Source organism: Ailuropoda melanoleuca, chromosome 16 (genome assembly GCF_002007445.2).
Source record: "Ailuropoda melanoleuca isolate Jingjing chromosome 16, ASM200744v2, whole genome shotgun sequence".
Taxonomy (NCBI): domain Eukaryota; kingdom Metazoa; phylum Chordata; class Mammalia; order Carnivora; family Ursidae; genus Ailuropoda; species Ailuropoda melanoleuca.
Genome location: NC_048233.1, coordinates 22924357 through 22941071, shown reverse-complemented (window position 1 = coordinate 22941071; position 16715 = coordinate 22924357). Strand labels below are relative to the sequence as shown.

The 16715-nt window shown below is 35.6% G+C and overlaps 2 protein-coding genes across 7 annotated transcripts in view; one reads left to right on the top strand and one right to left on the bottom strand.

Annotated features, from left to right (window-relative positions):
• CFAP94 (cilia and flagella associated protein 94) overlaps positions 1 to 6767 on the top strand; it is a 57595-nt gene extending 50828 nt beyond the window's left edge. For 5 of the 6 annotated variants that reach the window (XM_034646543.1, XM_034646542.1, XM_019795323.2 and 2 more), the window contains 4 exons: positions 2591 to 2805; positions 4015 to 4182; positions 5610 to 5723; positions 6465 to 6767. In XM_034646543.1, coding sequence (XP_034502434.1) covers positions 2591 to 2805; positions 4015 to 4182; positions 5610 to 5723; positions 6465 to 6740 — 773 coding nt within the window. In that variant the 3' untranslated portion in view covers positions 6741 to 6767. Of the gene's footprint in view, positions 1 to 2590; positions 2806 to 4014; positions 4183 to 5609; positions 5724 to 6464 lie in introns of those variants that run through there. The other variant, XM_034646544.1, reaches the window with a different exon arrangement.
• Positions 5841 to 16715, bottom strand: part of IRAG2 (inositol 1,4,5-triphosphate receptor associated 2) — a 131534-nt gene continuing 120659 nt past the window's right edge. Inside the window, exons 32-38 of the mRNA XM_034646541.1 lie at positions 13114 to 13261; positions 12206 to 12249; positions 10653 to 10715; positions 10493 to 10539; positions 10119 to 10220; positions 8251 to 8358; positions 5841 to 7461 (exon numbers count right to left, since the gene is read on the bottom strand). Of these exons, the coding sequence (XP_034502432.1) occupies positions 7218 to 7461; positions 8251 to 8358; positions 10119 to 10220; positions 10493 to 10539; positions 10653 to 10715; positions 12206 to 12249; positions 13114 to 13261 (756 nt within the window). The 3' untranslated portion in view covers positions 5841 to 7217. The remainder of the gene's footprint in view (positions 7462 to 8250; positions 8359 to 10118; positions 10221 to 10492; positions 10540 to 10652; positions 10716 to 12205; positions 12250 to 13113; positions 13262 to 16715) is intronic.

Genomic DNA, 16715 nt, shown 5'->3' with positions numbered 1-16715 from the left:
ATGAATAGGGATTGGAGTTTATTTATTGAATGTTGTAACTGTTAGTTCCTGAAGTCTTATATCTGCCATAATCTCTGAACAATTACTTATGTCATTATGTTTTTAAAAAATAATAAATTAACAAAAATATCAAAATAGTAGGACACACGAAAATAAATAAATGAAAAACCTACTCTCTCCTGAAATGACTACATAGCTCAGATCGGAGTGATTAAAATTTATTTTAATTTTAATAACTTAGAAATTGCAAATCTTATTACAAACAAGTACTGGAGAGAGGGAGTGGGCCATTGGGAAACCCGAGACAGGGGAACACTAGCCACTTTCTGCCTCTTTATAACTTTTGATTGTTGAACCATGGGAAATGATTGGTTATCCAAAATGTGAAATAAATATCAACAAAATCAGAAGTACCAGCAGAAATATAAGCTAATGATTTACCAGTCATTAGCAAATACCTCATTTGGGGTTGGCTGGCTCAGCTTTGAGAAGTCTTGGTCTGGTGAATTAATGTATGCAGGTTTGAGGCTGCTAGAGGAAAGAGGTACAGCTTTACTTTTAATGTGAAGCATTTTACATTCATCTATTTGTGGAAGAATTGGTGACAGGTTGGGAACAGATAAGATCACAAAGGCACAGAGCTATTACTTAATCCATTTATGTAGTCAGAGGAGCAGAGAATTTAGGAATTTCTCTACCAGGAAGGGTAAATGTTATGTAGTTTAAACATTTTTTATGATGGCTACAGTAATCCACATTTTTGGTTGTATAGACGTAGCCACAATATATTTATATTCTAGAAATAACTTGAATTAATAACAATGTAGATTCATCAATACATTAAATTATAAAACATACCAAAATGAACATTTAGCTAATTTCTTCCCTTCACGTTACTTTAGAAGTTTCACTTTTCCTTTAATGGTAATGTTTTTAAATAGTTACTATGTTAAAAATTATTCACACTAAATTAGAATTAGGCAAGTTATCCCACATGATTCAGGGAAATATAACGTGTAAAATTTGTCTCTGACTACAGTAATTAGACAGCAATAATGTACAACTCCAATAATTTTTCCCATGGGGAGGGAGACTTTTCCAGGAAATACAAATTTGGAGAGTTTATTTATAGGTGATATTTAACTTTTACCTTTACAAATTAAAATAATTTTGCTAATGTAAAAACAAAAAGGAATTATGAATGACTTAGTTTGTCAATATAATTGTATTTGTTATATTGAACTTTTAAGGTTAAAAATAGTGAGGGGAACCCTGCATGTGAGGAGGAAGCCACGTGGAGATGGAGAGGGCATTCTAGGAAGGGAATGACTCATGTATTCCATAATTATGCTACACAATAAGAAATATAGAATAAATGGGACATAGTTCCTTCCTCTAGGAGTTATCAAAGTTGTAGGAGAGGTGGACAGGGAAAAGCCACATGATACAATACAGTAAGGTGCTATAATAGAGAAAAGTGCTATGGAACAGCATAGGGGGTCCACCTGGAGCGTTAAAGAAAGCCTGTCATAGTATGGAATATTGAACTGGGCCTTAAGAGACTAAGAGAACGTTGGCATGCAAGTGTTAGTGTGGCCATACATTCTCCTTTTTCTTGCATGTATACCTAGGAATGGAATTGCTGGGTTGAATGGGAAATTTATGTTTAACTTTTTAAGAAACTGTCAGATTGTTTTTCAAACTAATTGTACCATTTTACATTTCTGCCAGTATGGTATGAGGTTTCCCACCTTTCACACCCTTGCCAAGATTTGTGATTATTTCTCTTTTTTATTCTAGCCTTTCTAGTGAGTATGAAGTGGTATTTCAGGATTTATAATTTGTATTTCCCTAATAACTGATCATGTGGGGAGTATCTTTTTGTATGTGTTTTTTATCCCTTACTAGATCTTCTTTGGTGAAATGTTTACTCAAATCTTCTTCCCATTTTTAAATTGGGTTGTGTTTTATTATTAACTTGTAAGAGACACAAAAGACCACCTGCATATGATTGTATTTAAATGAAAAGTCCAGAAAAGACAAATCTTTATAGACAGGAAGTATATTAATGGCTGCCTGTGGCTAGAGGTGAGAATGGGAATAATTAACTATAAAATGGGCAAGAGGGATCTTATGTAGAGAATAATAATGCTCTAAGCTGGATTGTGGTAAAGGTTGCACAACGGAGTGAATTTACCAAAAATATATACTTAACACAGGTGAATTTTAAAGTTTTTTTTTTAAAACGGGGTGAGGAGAGGTTCTCTAAAGGATTAAGTACTCTAGCAAGAAAGAACTGCGTGTGCAGAAGCTCAGCAGTGTATGATGCTGTTGGGGGAGGGGGAAAAGCATAGCTAAAACCAGGTGTAGGAAGTGCAAGGGATGAAGCCAGAAACATAAGTCTTCATTCTGAAGGCCTTACATACTGTGCTGAGGAGTATTTTGCCTCCCAGCAAAAGTGGCTTTTTGTAGAGATTCTCTTCTAAATGTAAAAGATCAATTTATACACCTTTGCAGTTATTTGGGTGGTTTCATTTATCTTATTTTTGTATAGAAAAAAATGAAACTTACTTTCTTCCTTATTATGAAGGTAAACATTGGCAAACTGATGGCATCAGCAATGTCTCTTACAAATCAGAAGAAAGACTTCTAACATTCAGCCTAGAAACTTTTGGCCCTGTTACCTTGATTCAAGATACTCATATTAACATGCCATTCCAGTCATGGGAACTAAGACCACTTGATGTGAATAAAGTACTTTTGACTGTGACTACAGTATTTACTGAGATTCAAATACAAATTAAGGTAAGTCACAGTTATAGTAAGTCCTATGAAAGAGCTAAACTGCGTTGACGACAGTGAAAGTATGTCAAAGTAATCAGTCACTGGTGATTTACGTATTGAAATGTCTGTTATAAATATATTTAAAATATACTTTGAGCCATAATTTCTAAATAGTGATTGGATCAGTGTAACATATAACAAATGAGGTGCAGGGGCGCCTGGGTGGCACAGCGGTTAAAGCGTCTGCCTTCGGCTCAGGGCGTGATCCCGGCGTTACGGGATCGAGCCACATCGGGCTCCTCCACTATGAGCCTGCTTCTTCCTCTCCCACTCCCCCTGCTTGTGTTCCCTCTCTCGCTGGCTGTCTCTATCTCTGTCGAATAAAGAAATAAAATCTTTAAAAAAAAAAAAAAAACAAATGAGGTGCAAATTTGTACCCTAAAGTTAGTAGAAATAGACCATTAATGAAGCTACAAGTCTGTTGCAGTGTGACTTCCAGAGAGTTTTTGATCCACTCTAAAGAGGCTTCCTCTTTAAAACCAGATGAGAGTTCTGAACTGTGTACACCTTGAAATTGCTGCTTTGTGAACTTTAAAACTGGATAATTTTGCATTATTATGTTAAATCTTTTATGTGTAAAAAAATTATCCTTAAAAGTTGCAACATGAATAGCTATCAAATAGCTACTGTAATTCAATGTGACAATATTCAGTGTTCTTAGATCATAACTCATACAATGGAAGGAGACCTGAGAGATCTTTTAGTCCCTTGATTGTTCAGATAAAGCCCCAAAAGAGTTGACCGACCAACTGGTTGAGATAACAGGGAGACTTTATGGCAGGCTTCTCAGAGCTGGCCCAAAACATATCTGTCCTGCATTCTTTTTTTTTTTTTTTTAAAGATTTTATTTATTTATTTATTTATTTATTTGACAGAAAGAGAGCACAGGTAGGCAGAACAACTGGCAGCGGGAGAAGGAGAAGCAGGCTCTCCACTGAGCAGGGAGCCCGATGCGGGGCTCCATCCCAGGACCCTGGGATCATGACCCGAGCTGAAGGCAGCCGCTTAACCAGCTGAGCCACCCAGGCGCCCCTGTCCTGCATTCTTTTTAATACAGAATGATATAGAGCTAAAAAGCAAAACAAACAAAAAAAAACCTAGTATGAAGAACCTAAAGGCTGGAAATGGCATTATGACATAGTAATTTATCTTTCTTCTTATTGAAACTAGGAAAACCTCTGCATGTTAGCGTCAATCAAACTAAATAACAAAAAGCATTCCTCTATTTTGGAAGGAAAATGGATGACTCCTATTTCTTTCATTTGTGCATTGAAAGAAGCTGGATTGAATATCTTCCCTAGCGGATACTCTCATTTTTATGTTGTTATAAATTATAAGGTAAGAACAAATCTTTCCAAATTTAATGTAATGGACATTTAGAATGTTAGTAAGTATTAAATGTTATGTAACTCTTCAGGTACATTTTAGGTTTTCTATATTCACTTGTACAGAATTATAGTTAGGAAAGAATAAATGCCAAGACCAGAAATCCAGCGTTCTCTCAAGTTTAATAATCTTTCCCAAGAAAGTAAGCCTGTAGTATGATCTTCATATTGACAAATGGAGCATTATTCACAGCTGGTCAGTTTAATGCAAAGGTAGTTAGAGCAACTTTGCATTTTGTGTATTTTCATTCTTCTTCCAGGCTGAATATATGTCAGATTTCTTAAAAGAGTAAATGACTCAGCAGTTTCCCAAACATAACAACTTAGGCAAAATTAAACACACAAAAGGACCACTGATATACAGAACCCACTTCCTTCTGTTTCTTGGGAGAGGCTCCGTGTCTGCGTACTGCTTCACATTACTCATAAGGCTTTAGTTAAATAAGATCCTTCCAAGTTAAACTGTGTGTTCCATGAAGATGAGGACTGTTCTTTCATCACCTGTGCACCTAGCATATTCCTTGAATCAGATGTTTAGTAAATATTTATGATATATAAATGAAGCCAAAGTAGGCTCTAATCATGAAAGATGTTCTTGGCTATTGACCTCTTCTGCACAGAACAAGTTTATAATATACCAGAAAATGACAATACAGGTAGACTTTTAGTGATTCTGAAGATATCACTAAGAGTGTGTATAGATGTGTAGGCAAAAAAAAAAAAAAAAAAAAAAAAAAAACCACCTTGGTTTTAGTGACTCAATTGCCAGTCACTCTACAAATGCTGAATGTGTAGTGTACTATTCATCTCAGAATATTCAAGAATTCTTTTTTTCTGAACACTTATATTCTAGGCATTGTTTTAGATGCTTAGGATCCATTAGTGAATAAAACAAAGGTTCCTGCCCTTGTGGAGCTTCCATACTAGCAGAGGAAGGCAAAAATATACTAGATAATCTTATATTTTATATGGGAAAAAAAGGCAGATCAGGAATCATGGGGTTAGGGCAATATACTATATCAAATAGGGTATTGGAGGAGGGGGCATTCATTGAGAAGGTAAGATCTGAACAAAACTTGAAGGTAGGGCTTTAGCCAAGTGGAGCTCAGAGCAAAAGGAGAAGCAAAGGAGATGATAATGGGGTGTGTGTGTGTGGGGGGGAATGTCTGATCAGAGAGGCCCTTGTAGGTCATTGTTAGGACTTTGGCTTTTCTTCTGAGAAAAAAGCAACACCATTGCCCTGTCCTGACAGAGTCGTCACATAATCTGACTTACATTTTAAATGGATTTTTCTGTGTTGAGAAGCGACTGTAGGAGGCCAAAGATGGAAGACTTGTTGAAAGGCTCTCTGATCAACTCTATTTGTTTTTATATTGACAGGATCCTTTGGTAGAACTGAAAGCTTATCGACAACTGGCCCTGCTAAGTTCTGCTTTTGCATTTGGTTGGAGCAAGTGGAATACAGTATGTAATTCAAAGAAAGTCATAGTTAAGGTATTTATGCAAAAACCCATAAAACTACTTTGTCCTCCAAAAGAAGATACTCAAAAGCTAAATCAATGTAAGCCATGGTTTCTCCTCTTGAAAAGGTGAAAAAATTAACATTCAAAATAGTTTTAAAACTTCACTTTTATTTTGCCAAAAATATAAAACCAAACTAAACTATATAAAGGTTATGCCTTCATTGTCCATTATGGTATCAAACGCTCTTGACTTCAGGCTAGTGCCCTTATAGCTTTTTATATCAACATGAGAACAGATGGAAGCTTTTAATGTGAATATATCTATGATTCACAAACTTTTTCCTCAGAGATAGGCCTCCAGTTTAACTTTCTGGCTCATTTACTACTGCCTGATAAAAAAGATATCAAATTCTAAAAGCTGATGAATGGTTTAGCATAAGTGAGCCACCATATTTACTTGTGTACTGTGTGTTTCTCCCACTCGAATATAAGCTCCTTGAGGATAGGATTTTATTGTTGCAATTGTTATTAATATGTTCTTTGTTGTTATATCCCCAGCACCTAGAACATTTCCTGGCATATGTAGCTACTCAATAAATCTCTGTTGAATGAATACCTTTTGATGATAAGCTCCATACAAACATGGTTTAAGAAATGACACTAAAGAATGTTTCTTTTACATTAGCCATTTTGGGGACTGAGTTCAAATTATACTCTGCCAAAATACCTAACAGAACGATTAATGGATTTCTCTAATTTTCTTTTTCTTTAGCTGATGGAACACCTTACTGAAGAACCTATTCAGAAACCTAATTGGACACTTTTAATGTTTAGTGGTGACAGAGCACAAAGGCTCAAGATCAATGAAAACAGTGAGACATTCTCTGAAGCCCTTAAAGAAGAAACTGAGTTTCATTCTACTTTGTATCACATGGTTGAGGATTTTGCTTCCAAAAAAGCAATGGAAAAAATTAGGAGCGCCAGCTGCCAGTTTATTGACTCCGTGTGCTATATGCTACTCTCAACTAGATTACTCAGCTATTCTTAATCCCCACTGATAAATTTTATGGAATATGAAGAATCAAGCAACTTGGAGCAAAGTCAGGTATTTCTTCAATAAAATGTAATGAGTGAATATATTTCAAGATGTTATTAAAATCTAATAAAATTTGAGTATAAAATGCTCATTTTTTAAAAAGTAGGGTTTTTTTCCTATGAATAGTTGGCCTACTGAGACTTTCACTTTTTACTCTATGAAGATTTGAATGGTTCTTTATTGCAATAAATTTTAACAATATATAATCTCTCCTCCTCAAAAAGCTCATTAAAAATCATAGGCAGGCTTCCTCCCCACTGTATTTCAGTCGGAGAGGAAATCACAGAAAGAGGGAATGTAAAATATCTTACAGTTCTTCTGAGACCCTCTGGTTCAACGCTATAATATCCCAGCTAAAAATGACTAATTTACGAAGTTCAGATACTGAAACTTTAAACATCAAGACACACACAGTAAGATGTGCTCTAGTCACACTGGTGGTGGTCCATTGTGTTGGAGTCTGGTAAATGGCCACAAGATTTGCTCTAGAGACATCCAGGAGTCCCCATCTGGTGTGGGAGCAGCATCCACAGCCTTCTGGAAAAATCTTCCTGTGAGGAAGCTCATCAAAGCTGCAAACAGTACAATGAATGCAACAGAAAGCCAGAGTGCCTTATTCGCCTTTCTGAAGGAAGTCTTGAGATTTGTTGCCCAGGAAGCTACTGTGTCATAACTACAAGGAAAACACAAAATCAGAATTTGGTAATAGCAACAACCTGTTATTAGAAACACCCCTTTGGCCAACAATACCAGTCAAGTCCTCAATCTGCCCTACGTACCACAAACACTGCCTCGTAAGCTATATAATGTGACCTGCTGTCTCAGTTTGGGCCACAGTTTGTCCCACTCCCACCCCAATCATTTTTAGAATTAGAAAAATGATTTGGAGTTAAGAAATGCTATGGTGATGATCTGAAAACGACTCAGGCATTACTTAACTCCTAACAAGAACATTTGAGTATTTATCTCATTCTTTCAATCAGGTAAGGCAACTTAAATCCCTACAGTAGAAACAAAAATGTTAGTGAGTAGAGCATGATGTGTGTGTGTGTGTACATATGGCACTGATTTCTCACCATACCCTGGACTTTTGCTATACTGAAATTATTTAAACTATTTTTAGTTTGACACACATAAGAAAAGCTTATTAATAACATTATATAAGTCTTAGCGTTTTACATGTGCTACTACCGTCATCCCTATCTGCTAGATGAAGAAATTGGTGCTCAAAGGTAGATGAACTTGCCTCGGCCCTCTGCCTCCAGAACCGAGTTCCTAACACTGTGACCTGCACAGCCTCCGGGAGAACTCCTGGACACCATGTGAAGTTTTGTGTTTTTTTAATCTTAAATTTAACAATTTGACAGGTCTTTTAGTACTCTGACTAAGATTAATACTGTTAACCCTGCCTCATCTCTCCCCATCCCACAAAAATGGTATCCTTAGCAAGCAGACAACTTACATTGAAGAGCCATCCCATTTTGATGGATTATTTCTCTTTTCAGAAAGACTGGGCTTTCTTGTCCTTTCTACTATTTCTTCTCCAGGTGGTTCTGAGTCATCTTTAGTTCTGTAAATAAATATTATGTTTAAATGTCTGAAACTCTGGATAATGTACCAGATTATAAAATAGTGCTAAATTTTATTGTATTACTACAGAGGTTCTCAAGTATTTCTTTTGCTTTAGAAAGATTTGATACATAATTCTAAAATCAAATCACTAAATTTTTGTAGGAATTTAGTTTTAAAAACCTGCTGTATTTAGAAAAATGTTTGTTATAGGAAGTTGGGATACTAGCCAAAGGATAAATAAAAAGGAGAAATTTACAAAGAACATGTAGAAGTTTGTTGATTATCACCACTCATAATTAACCAGTATTATTTCTTTCTCTGATTGTGTATAGTAACCGTACTTTAAAAAACAAAGGTGAATATTTCTTCCTTTGTATTTTTTTTTTACTCAGCATATGGTAAAATTTTTCTCCTTCTACCACATAACAACAGTGGATTTTATGCTAAACTGGAGTAACACCAAAGTGTCATTTCTTTAAAAATCTTAAAAGTGTTTATAAAAATATGTTCAGTACAAAGATAGCTAAAATTAATATTTAATGAGCTGGGAAATAGAAATTGGATCAAATATATTTTAAATAAAATTATATTGTCTAATGAGTTGTTCCTCTAACTTGAACAAAACTTGTTTCATTATGTTTACTGATGAGTTCCTAGTTGGGTTTGAATTTTGAAATTCCAAGCTCCTAATGCTCTCACTACTACCAAAGGCAACTGTTTCATAAAATCGCTTTTTTTTTTCCTCCTTTTTGGACATCTATAGGGAATGTGTGTGTCTGGTTTCAGTTTTTAAAGGAAACCGGGACCAGGGCGCCTGCGTGGCACTGTCAGTTAAATGTCAACTCCTGATTTGGGTTCGGGTCATGGTCTTGGGGTTGTGGGATCGAGCCCCACTTGGACTCCACTCAGCGGGAGTCTGCTTGTCCCTCTCCCTCTAAAATAAATACATAAAATCTTAAAAAAAAAAAAAAAGAAAAGAAAGAAGGCCCAAAAGCCTGAATTCTTGTAAGATTCTCAAGATTTCAGCCTTTACTACTGAGACGTCTTAGCGAACAAATTGTACCATACTAACAAAAAGCAAAAACTAGATTGTAATCTTTGAAGAAAACTTGATTTTCTTTTAACCCAGATCAGAAAAATCTAACTCTAAATCTGAAGAGGGTTTTCAACACATGCAGTAGGCTCCCAGGATTATTTTTAAAAACAAACACAAAACCTGAGGGTAAGCACCATGTCTTGCTCGTCTTTATACCCCCTAGGATTGAGTGTCGTATCTACCACATAGTAGGCAGGTAATGAACATCTATAAAATGAACATAAAATCATTTCACTAAGATCTCTACAGATGAGGAAACAGAGACCAAATAAAGTTAGAGGCAACATTTCTTCACGTCCCTCCTTTACTATAGTTCTATAGTAATGCCGAGTTTTGTTTTTTAATCTAAGTGGATGGACATCGTACTTCCGTGGCTCTTTATTGACCTTTCTCCCTGATGACCAGATGCCTATACAGGAAAAAAAATAATCTTCACAATTCTGGCAAATTTCAGGGTCTTTCTAACTTAAGACCTCAAGCCTTGCAGTTTTGAGTGCTACAAGAGTAAATGTATTTGCAAATAACATTTATATAATGCTTTATGGTTTATAAAAGTCTTAATTATCTTTTGGATAATGCAGCATTATCGCATTTCCATAGAATAAAAGTGATCCCCGCTATTTCCCAGCTCACGTCAGGTTAACACACCAAGCTTTACCTACTTTAGTTCACATTTTTCTTCTTCAGCATCTGCCCAGGAATAGGTGCTAATAAATCGATGTAATGAGGGACGGTGTTCACTCTGCTTTGACCCCAAAATACGCCTAAGTAAAGATGATTATAGCCACTTGTCAAATTAAATACATCTGTAGCCATTATCAGTTTATCTCCTACTACCTAATACAAAAATTATGTGTTCTATTTTTGTTGGCACATTCACATTATACTTCATAAGATTTCATGATTATACACCTATTTTATAATTATTGTGCATATACGCTGTGAAAATGTTACTTTCTTACTTAGTGCAAACATTTACTTCAGTCCATCATAAAACAGCAGGGTTCCCAAAAAGCAACCATAAAATTACACCTACCAGCTGCTTGACCTCCTACTGAATCGGTCATTTTCCATCCCAGCCACCTTTAAATTTCAGATGTTAAAAAAATAATGAAATATGAATTTAGTGAAGTTTATGTTTTTGTTATATGAAAATGAATTTGCTTTTGACTAAGAACACTTAGGAATTTGCTTACCATTCCTGCATTTCCAATATTTCTGGGCAAAGAGGCAATGGTCACCCTTCGGAGAGAAGATGGCTACCCAAAGAGGGCAAAGGTACATTTAGAAAACTATCAATATTTTATCATTGGATACAACACTAATGGATATCCTTGTACATACACATCCCTGCATTTGACCAGTGCTAAGTTAACCCATAGACATATTTTGTTATGGCCAAATTGCCTTCCAGAAATATTGTACCAATTTATATTCTACCTTCTCCAACACTGAATGAGTATAATTTTTGCCAAATAAGGTTTCTTGTTTAGTTTTCTGGTGACATTGAATTTTTAATGCGAATAATCGTATGTATATATCTGCTCTGGAAACTATATGATCTTTGCCCATATTAATAATGATAATTCTGGCAGAAATTTTTTTCATTGTTAATGAAGCCGAATCTTTCTTCTACTATCGGTTCTTTTATGCAGAGCTTTTCCCAACTCGAGATAAATGTGCACCTATTTTCTAGCTTTTTTTTTTCATGGTTTCATTTTTTCCATGTAAGACATTTAAAAGATGGGCATGATATTTTGATAATGGATGTGTTTATTTATCAGCCTTGAGATTTGCGTGGGAAAATGTTAGATACTACTGTGGTTCTTTAAGTACAACTTCAGGAAGTAAAAAATATATTAAATGTAGGAAATAATCTACAGAAGCTTAGAGAATCCTTTTCTTAAACCACCATTCCTAATTTCCTCAGTTAGCTCAGTATCAAGAATATCACATTGCAGTCCAAGAAATTTGGGTTCTCACCATGGTTCTGCCACTACCTGATCATAACTAATCACTTAACTGCTGTGAAAGTGATTTTCCTCATCTGTGAAAGAGAGATTTGGATGGAATGATTTTAAAGTCTCTCACTCAAAAACTGAAATCCTGGTTTTCAAACTGGCAAAAAGCGCTGGTTGACTTTCAATATCCCATTTCCCCCCTTTTTATTTAGTAAAGAACTCCTTGATTTTCAATTAGGCACAAAGCCTCCAGAATTAAAAAAAATGGATTTTCTAGTCTCATTTTCAATGAAGAATGAAAAGAAAATGTTATTTGGGACTTTTAGGAATTGTCATTAGAGGGAGAGGGAACACTTGTTTTTATGTCTTCCTTTTTCTTAGAATGTGACTTGATATAATGACCAGGACTTGGTCCCCCCGGTCCTGATGGAGCCACCCTAGACCCTGAGGTGGAAGCAGAGGGCTGAGGGTGATGAAGCAGCGAGGGGAGACTGGGCCCTATGGATTTTGTGAAGCCACTCTACCATTTTTGGACTGCCTATTTCCGACTCCAGTTTTGCATGAGAGAAAAACTATCTGGCTTTCCTCTTGCTTTCAGACAAACTTAACTGATGTACAAATATAGTAAGAAGTATAAAAGCATATATATACATACATAAAAAACACACACATGCATGTCTACATAAATATACATATGATTTACGTTTAAAACTGTATTGTTTCAAATAATATTTTAAAACCATCTCATCCGTAACATTTGATAGACTGTTAAGTCAACTAGTAATTACCTTGGAGTTTAGGGAAGATGAACGCTTTTTAATTTGGCAGTCATCTAAAGGAAAAACACATTTGCACATTTGAGGAATTACATAAGCAATTTATTGCAATGGTCTTAATTCTTTACAAACAAAAGCAATAGTCAGAAATACTTAAGACCCTACAGACCACTGAACAGTAAATATGTCTGGTAATCATTTGGTGATTCATAACAATTACCATCGTAACTGATGGGATACTGTCCTCTATGTCATTGTATACACCCACAATGCTTGCCCAGCACATAGGAGACACTAAATGAATATGTGCTGAATAAATAAATCCAAAAACTACAGGTCAGAAGGTTATCAAATATGTTACTTTTCCTAGAAAAGGGAACAGATCATTAAAGTAATTCTGCTCAGCAAAGTTCACATTTCAAATAAAACTATTACAAGATTTATATAAACCTTATATTTTAAGTATTTTCCATGGTCTCAGATGTCTCCTTATTTTCCAATCCATCTGCCAGCTTACTATGCCAGAGTCATTCCTTCTTCAAGAAATAGAAAACCACTGTTGATGAGAGTGGCTCACTTAATGTGCTTTGTGTGTGGAGAAAGAGCCAATTCTAACACACCCTAAGTAGGAGAACGTTAGAGTCAACTCAATAGGTTGGATGAAATATATTCTCTTATCTCAGCAATCTAAATTAATTTAATGATTTTTTGGTGTCATTACCAAAGAATACTCCTTGTGTCCCAACCTGTTTTCTAACTTACATTTTACTTTGGGCTATATAAATAACAAGAATGAATTATTATTCCAACATAACCTTAACCTAAGGGTTTTATACTAAAGACATAATAAGAATTAGTAAGAAAGAGAATGAAAGGAGAATCTGAGAAAAACACAAGTGATACTATTAAACTTTTATTACCTTCATCTTCAAGAGGGTTAAAAGACCTTTCATTTTGCAGAAGAACCTGTTTCAGTTCTTCTAATTCAGCATGCTCTTTGGCATACATTCTCTTCAGGTTCTCTACATGCTGAATCATCACTTCAACTGCTTTACTAACCCGGCTCTCCTAGTAGGAAAAAAAAAGAAAAAAGAACCAATTTAGATTGAAAATATTATTCTTGAGATCCAGTTAAAAAATGATTAGACAAATGCATCTATCTTCACTCCATCCCCAAATCTCACTAAAATGACAATGAAGGGTTTTTTGTTGTTTTTAGAGGGTATAATGAAATTTTGAAAGCCTGCTAGTAGAAGGACTAGTGGGGAATGACTGAGACCTGAAAAGCTGAACCCTAAAAAAGGTAGGAAAAACCTACAGATGACCTGGGCTGCACCACAGAAAGCCATACAGGCTCGGGAATTAGTGGTGCATCTGGAATTAAGCATGAAGGTAGATATGTGAACAGAAGAAATGGATGAAAACCTGCAGAAAAAGTGACTAGATCTGCAGATCTCCTCCCTTATTCAGGCCAACTAAGCAACTTTCCTTCACCACTTTGCTGAAAGACTACAAACATTGGATGTCTGGAGAGAGAGAAACAGAGAGCCTGTAGATTGGGAAGTAACAGTTGATGAGGAATGGATCATACAGAAAAGAAGAGATTTAGGCAAAAGTCTGTATACATATTGAATACTGAGATTCCTAGCCTGGTATCTCCTTCCAACTTGCAAGCACTGGTAGCCAGGCTTATACTCACAAAGCAGACAGCTGGAAGATTTTCTTCTGAGGAATCTATTACAGCAAGATAAAAGTCTTAAAGCTACTGACATCAAGAATATCCCAGTGAAACATCCCAGTCTGTGTGAAGCTCAGAGCCAATGAGAACCTTCCCCACCCAACATACAGCTCCCATTCAGCTATATAGAGGATCACCACTAGTCAGAGGAAAGTCCCTACCATGAAAGAGGAAAATCAACACAGAAAAAAACCAAGCTGGAGGAGAACAACTACAGAAAAGCTTCAAGGGAACTAGCAATATCTTCAGAGAGTTAAGAATAAGTGCTATATCCATGAAATAAGAACAAGATAAAAAAGCCACATGCTAAGAATAAAAAGAATCTAGGAATTAAAAATATGACAAAAATACATAACTCAATAAAATAGCTCCAAGGTAAGGTTGAAGAAATCTCCCTGAAACTAGAGCAAAAAAACCCAAAAGGTAGAAAAGAGATGAAGAAGGACCTGTTTAAGAGCTCCAACAGTCAAAGAAGAGGAACTCAAGAAAGCATACAAAATTCCACAAAATGTGGAAAAGGAAATAACTCAAAAATTCTCTAGAACTCAAGAACATAACTTACCAGCTCATGTCCATTTGGGGTCTAAAACAGTAAATGAAAATAAACTCACATTTCAGTTAACATACAGTGTAATACTGGCTTCAGGAGCAGAATTTAGTGGGCATACGACACCCAGTGCTCATCCCAACAAGTGCCCTCCTTCATCCCCATCACCCATTTAGTCCACCACCCACCCACCTCCCCTCTAGCAACCCTAAGTTTGTTCTCTATAGTTAAAAGTCTCCTTTATAGTTTGCTCCCCTTTTTTTTCTATCCCCTATGTTCATCTGTTTTGTTTCTTAAAATCCACGTATGAGTGAAATCATAGATATTTGCCTTTTTCTGACTGACTTATTTTGCTTAGCACAATACACTCCAGCTCCATCCACTTCATTGCAAATGACAAGACTTCATTCTTTTTGATGGCTGAGTAATATTCCATTGTATATATACCACATCTTCTTTACCCATTCATCAGTCATTGGACATTTAGGCGCTTTCCATAGTTTGGCTATTGCTGATAATGCTGCTATAAACATCAGGGAGCACGTACCCTCCGAATCTGTATTTTTTTAATCCTTTGGGTAAATAGTAGTGGAATTGCTGGGACACAGGGTAGTTCTATTTTTAACTTCTTGAGGAACCTCCATACTCTTTTCCAGAGTGGCTGTACCAGTTTGCATTACTACCAACAGTGTAAAATATCCCCCTTTCTCTGTATCCTCCCAAACATCTGTTGTTTCCTTTGTTAATTTTAGACATTTGGAAAGGTGTGAAGTGGTCTCTCATTGTAGTTTTGATTTTTGTTTCCCTGAGGTGAGGTTGAACATCTTTTGTCTGTCAGCCATCTGGATGTCTTCTTTGGAAAAATGTCTATGTATGTCTTCTGCCCATTTTTTACCTGGATTATTTGTTTTTTGGGTATTGAGTTTGATAAGTTCTTTTTAGATTTTGGATACTAACCCTTAATCAGATATCATTTGCAAATATCTTCCCATTCCAAAGGTTACCTTTTACATTTGTTGATTGTTTCTTTCACTGATTCAATTTCATTACATCCTTCTGTTCATATTTTCTATGTCTTCTTGATTACAATTTGGAGGATTGTATATTTCTAGGAATTTATCCATTTCTCCCATGTCATCCAGTTTGTTGGTACATAATATTTTATAGCATTCTCTTATAATCCTATTTTTGTGATGTCAGTTGTTATTTCTTCACTTCCCTGATTTTGAGCCTCTTTTTATCTTAATGAGTCCAGGCTAAAGGCTTACCAGTTCTCCATATCTTTTCAAAGAAACATCTCTTGGTTTTATTGATATATATTTTGGGGGTCTCTATTTCATTTATTTCTGCTCTGATCTTTATTGCTTCCTTCCTTCTACTAAATTTGGGCTTTGTTCTTTTTCTAGTTCCTTTAGGTATAAGATTAGATTGTCTGAGATTTTTCTTGGTTCTTGAGATAGGGCTGTATAAACTATAAAATTCCCTCTTAAACCTTCTTTTTCTGCATCCCAAAGATTTTACACCATTGTATTTTCATTTTCATATGTCTTCATAACATCCTCTTTGATTTCTTTGCCCATTGGTTGGTCAGTAGCATGTTGTTTAGCCTCCCAAGTGTATCTTTTCAAGTTTTTTCTTGTAATTGATTTCTGGTTTCACACTGCTGTGATCAGAAAAGATGCCTGATATGATTTCAATCTTATTAAATTTATTGAGATTTGTTTTTTGGCCTAACATGTGATCTAACCTGCAGAATGTTCCATGTGCTCTTGAAAAGAATGTGCATTCTGCCAGTTTGGGATGGAATGTTCTATATGTGTCTGTTAAGTCCATATGATCTAATGTCTCATTCAAAGCCACTGTTTCCTTATTGATTTTCTGACTGGATGATCTATCTGTTGATGTAACTGGGGTATTAAAGTGCCCTACTACTATTGTATTACTGTCAATTTCTCCCTTTATGCCTATTTATATTTGCTCTATGTATTTAGGTGCTTCTGTGTTGGGTACATAGGTATTTACAATTTTATATCCTCTTGTGGATTGATCCCATTATCATTACGTAATGCCCTTCTTTGTCTCTTGTTACAGTTTCTGTTTAAAAGTCTATTTTGTCTGTCCCTTAAAAAGTTAAAAATTGAGCTACCCTATGATCCAGCAATTGCACTACTGGGTATTTCCTCCAAAGATACAGGCGTAGTGAAGAGAAGGGCTATATGCACCCGAATGTTCATAGC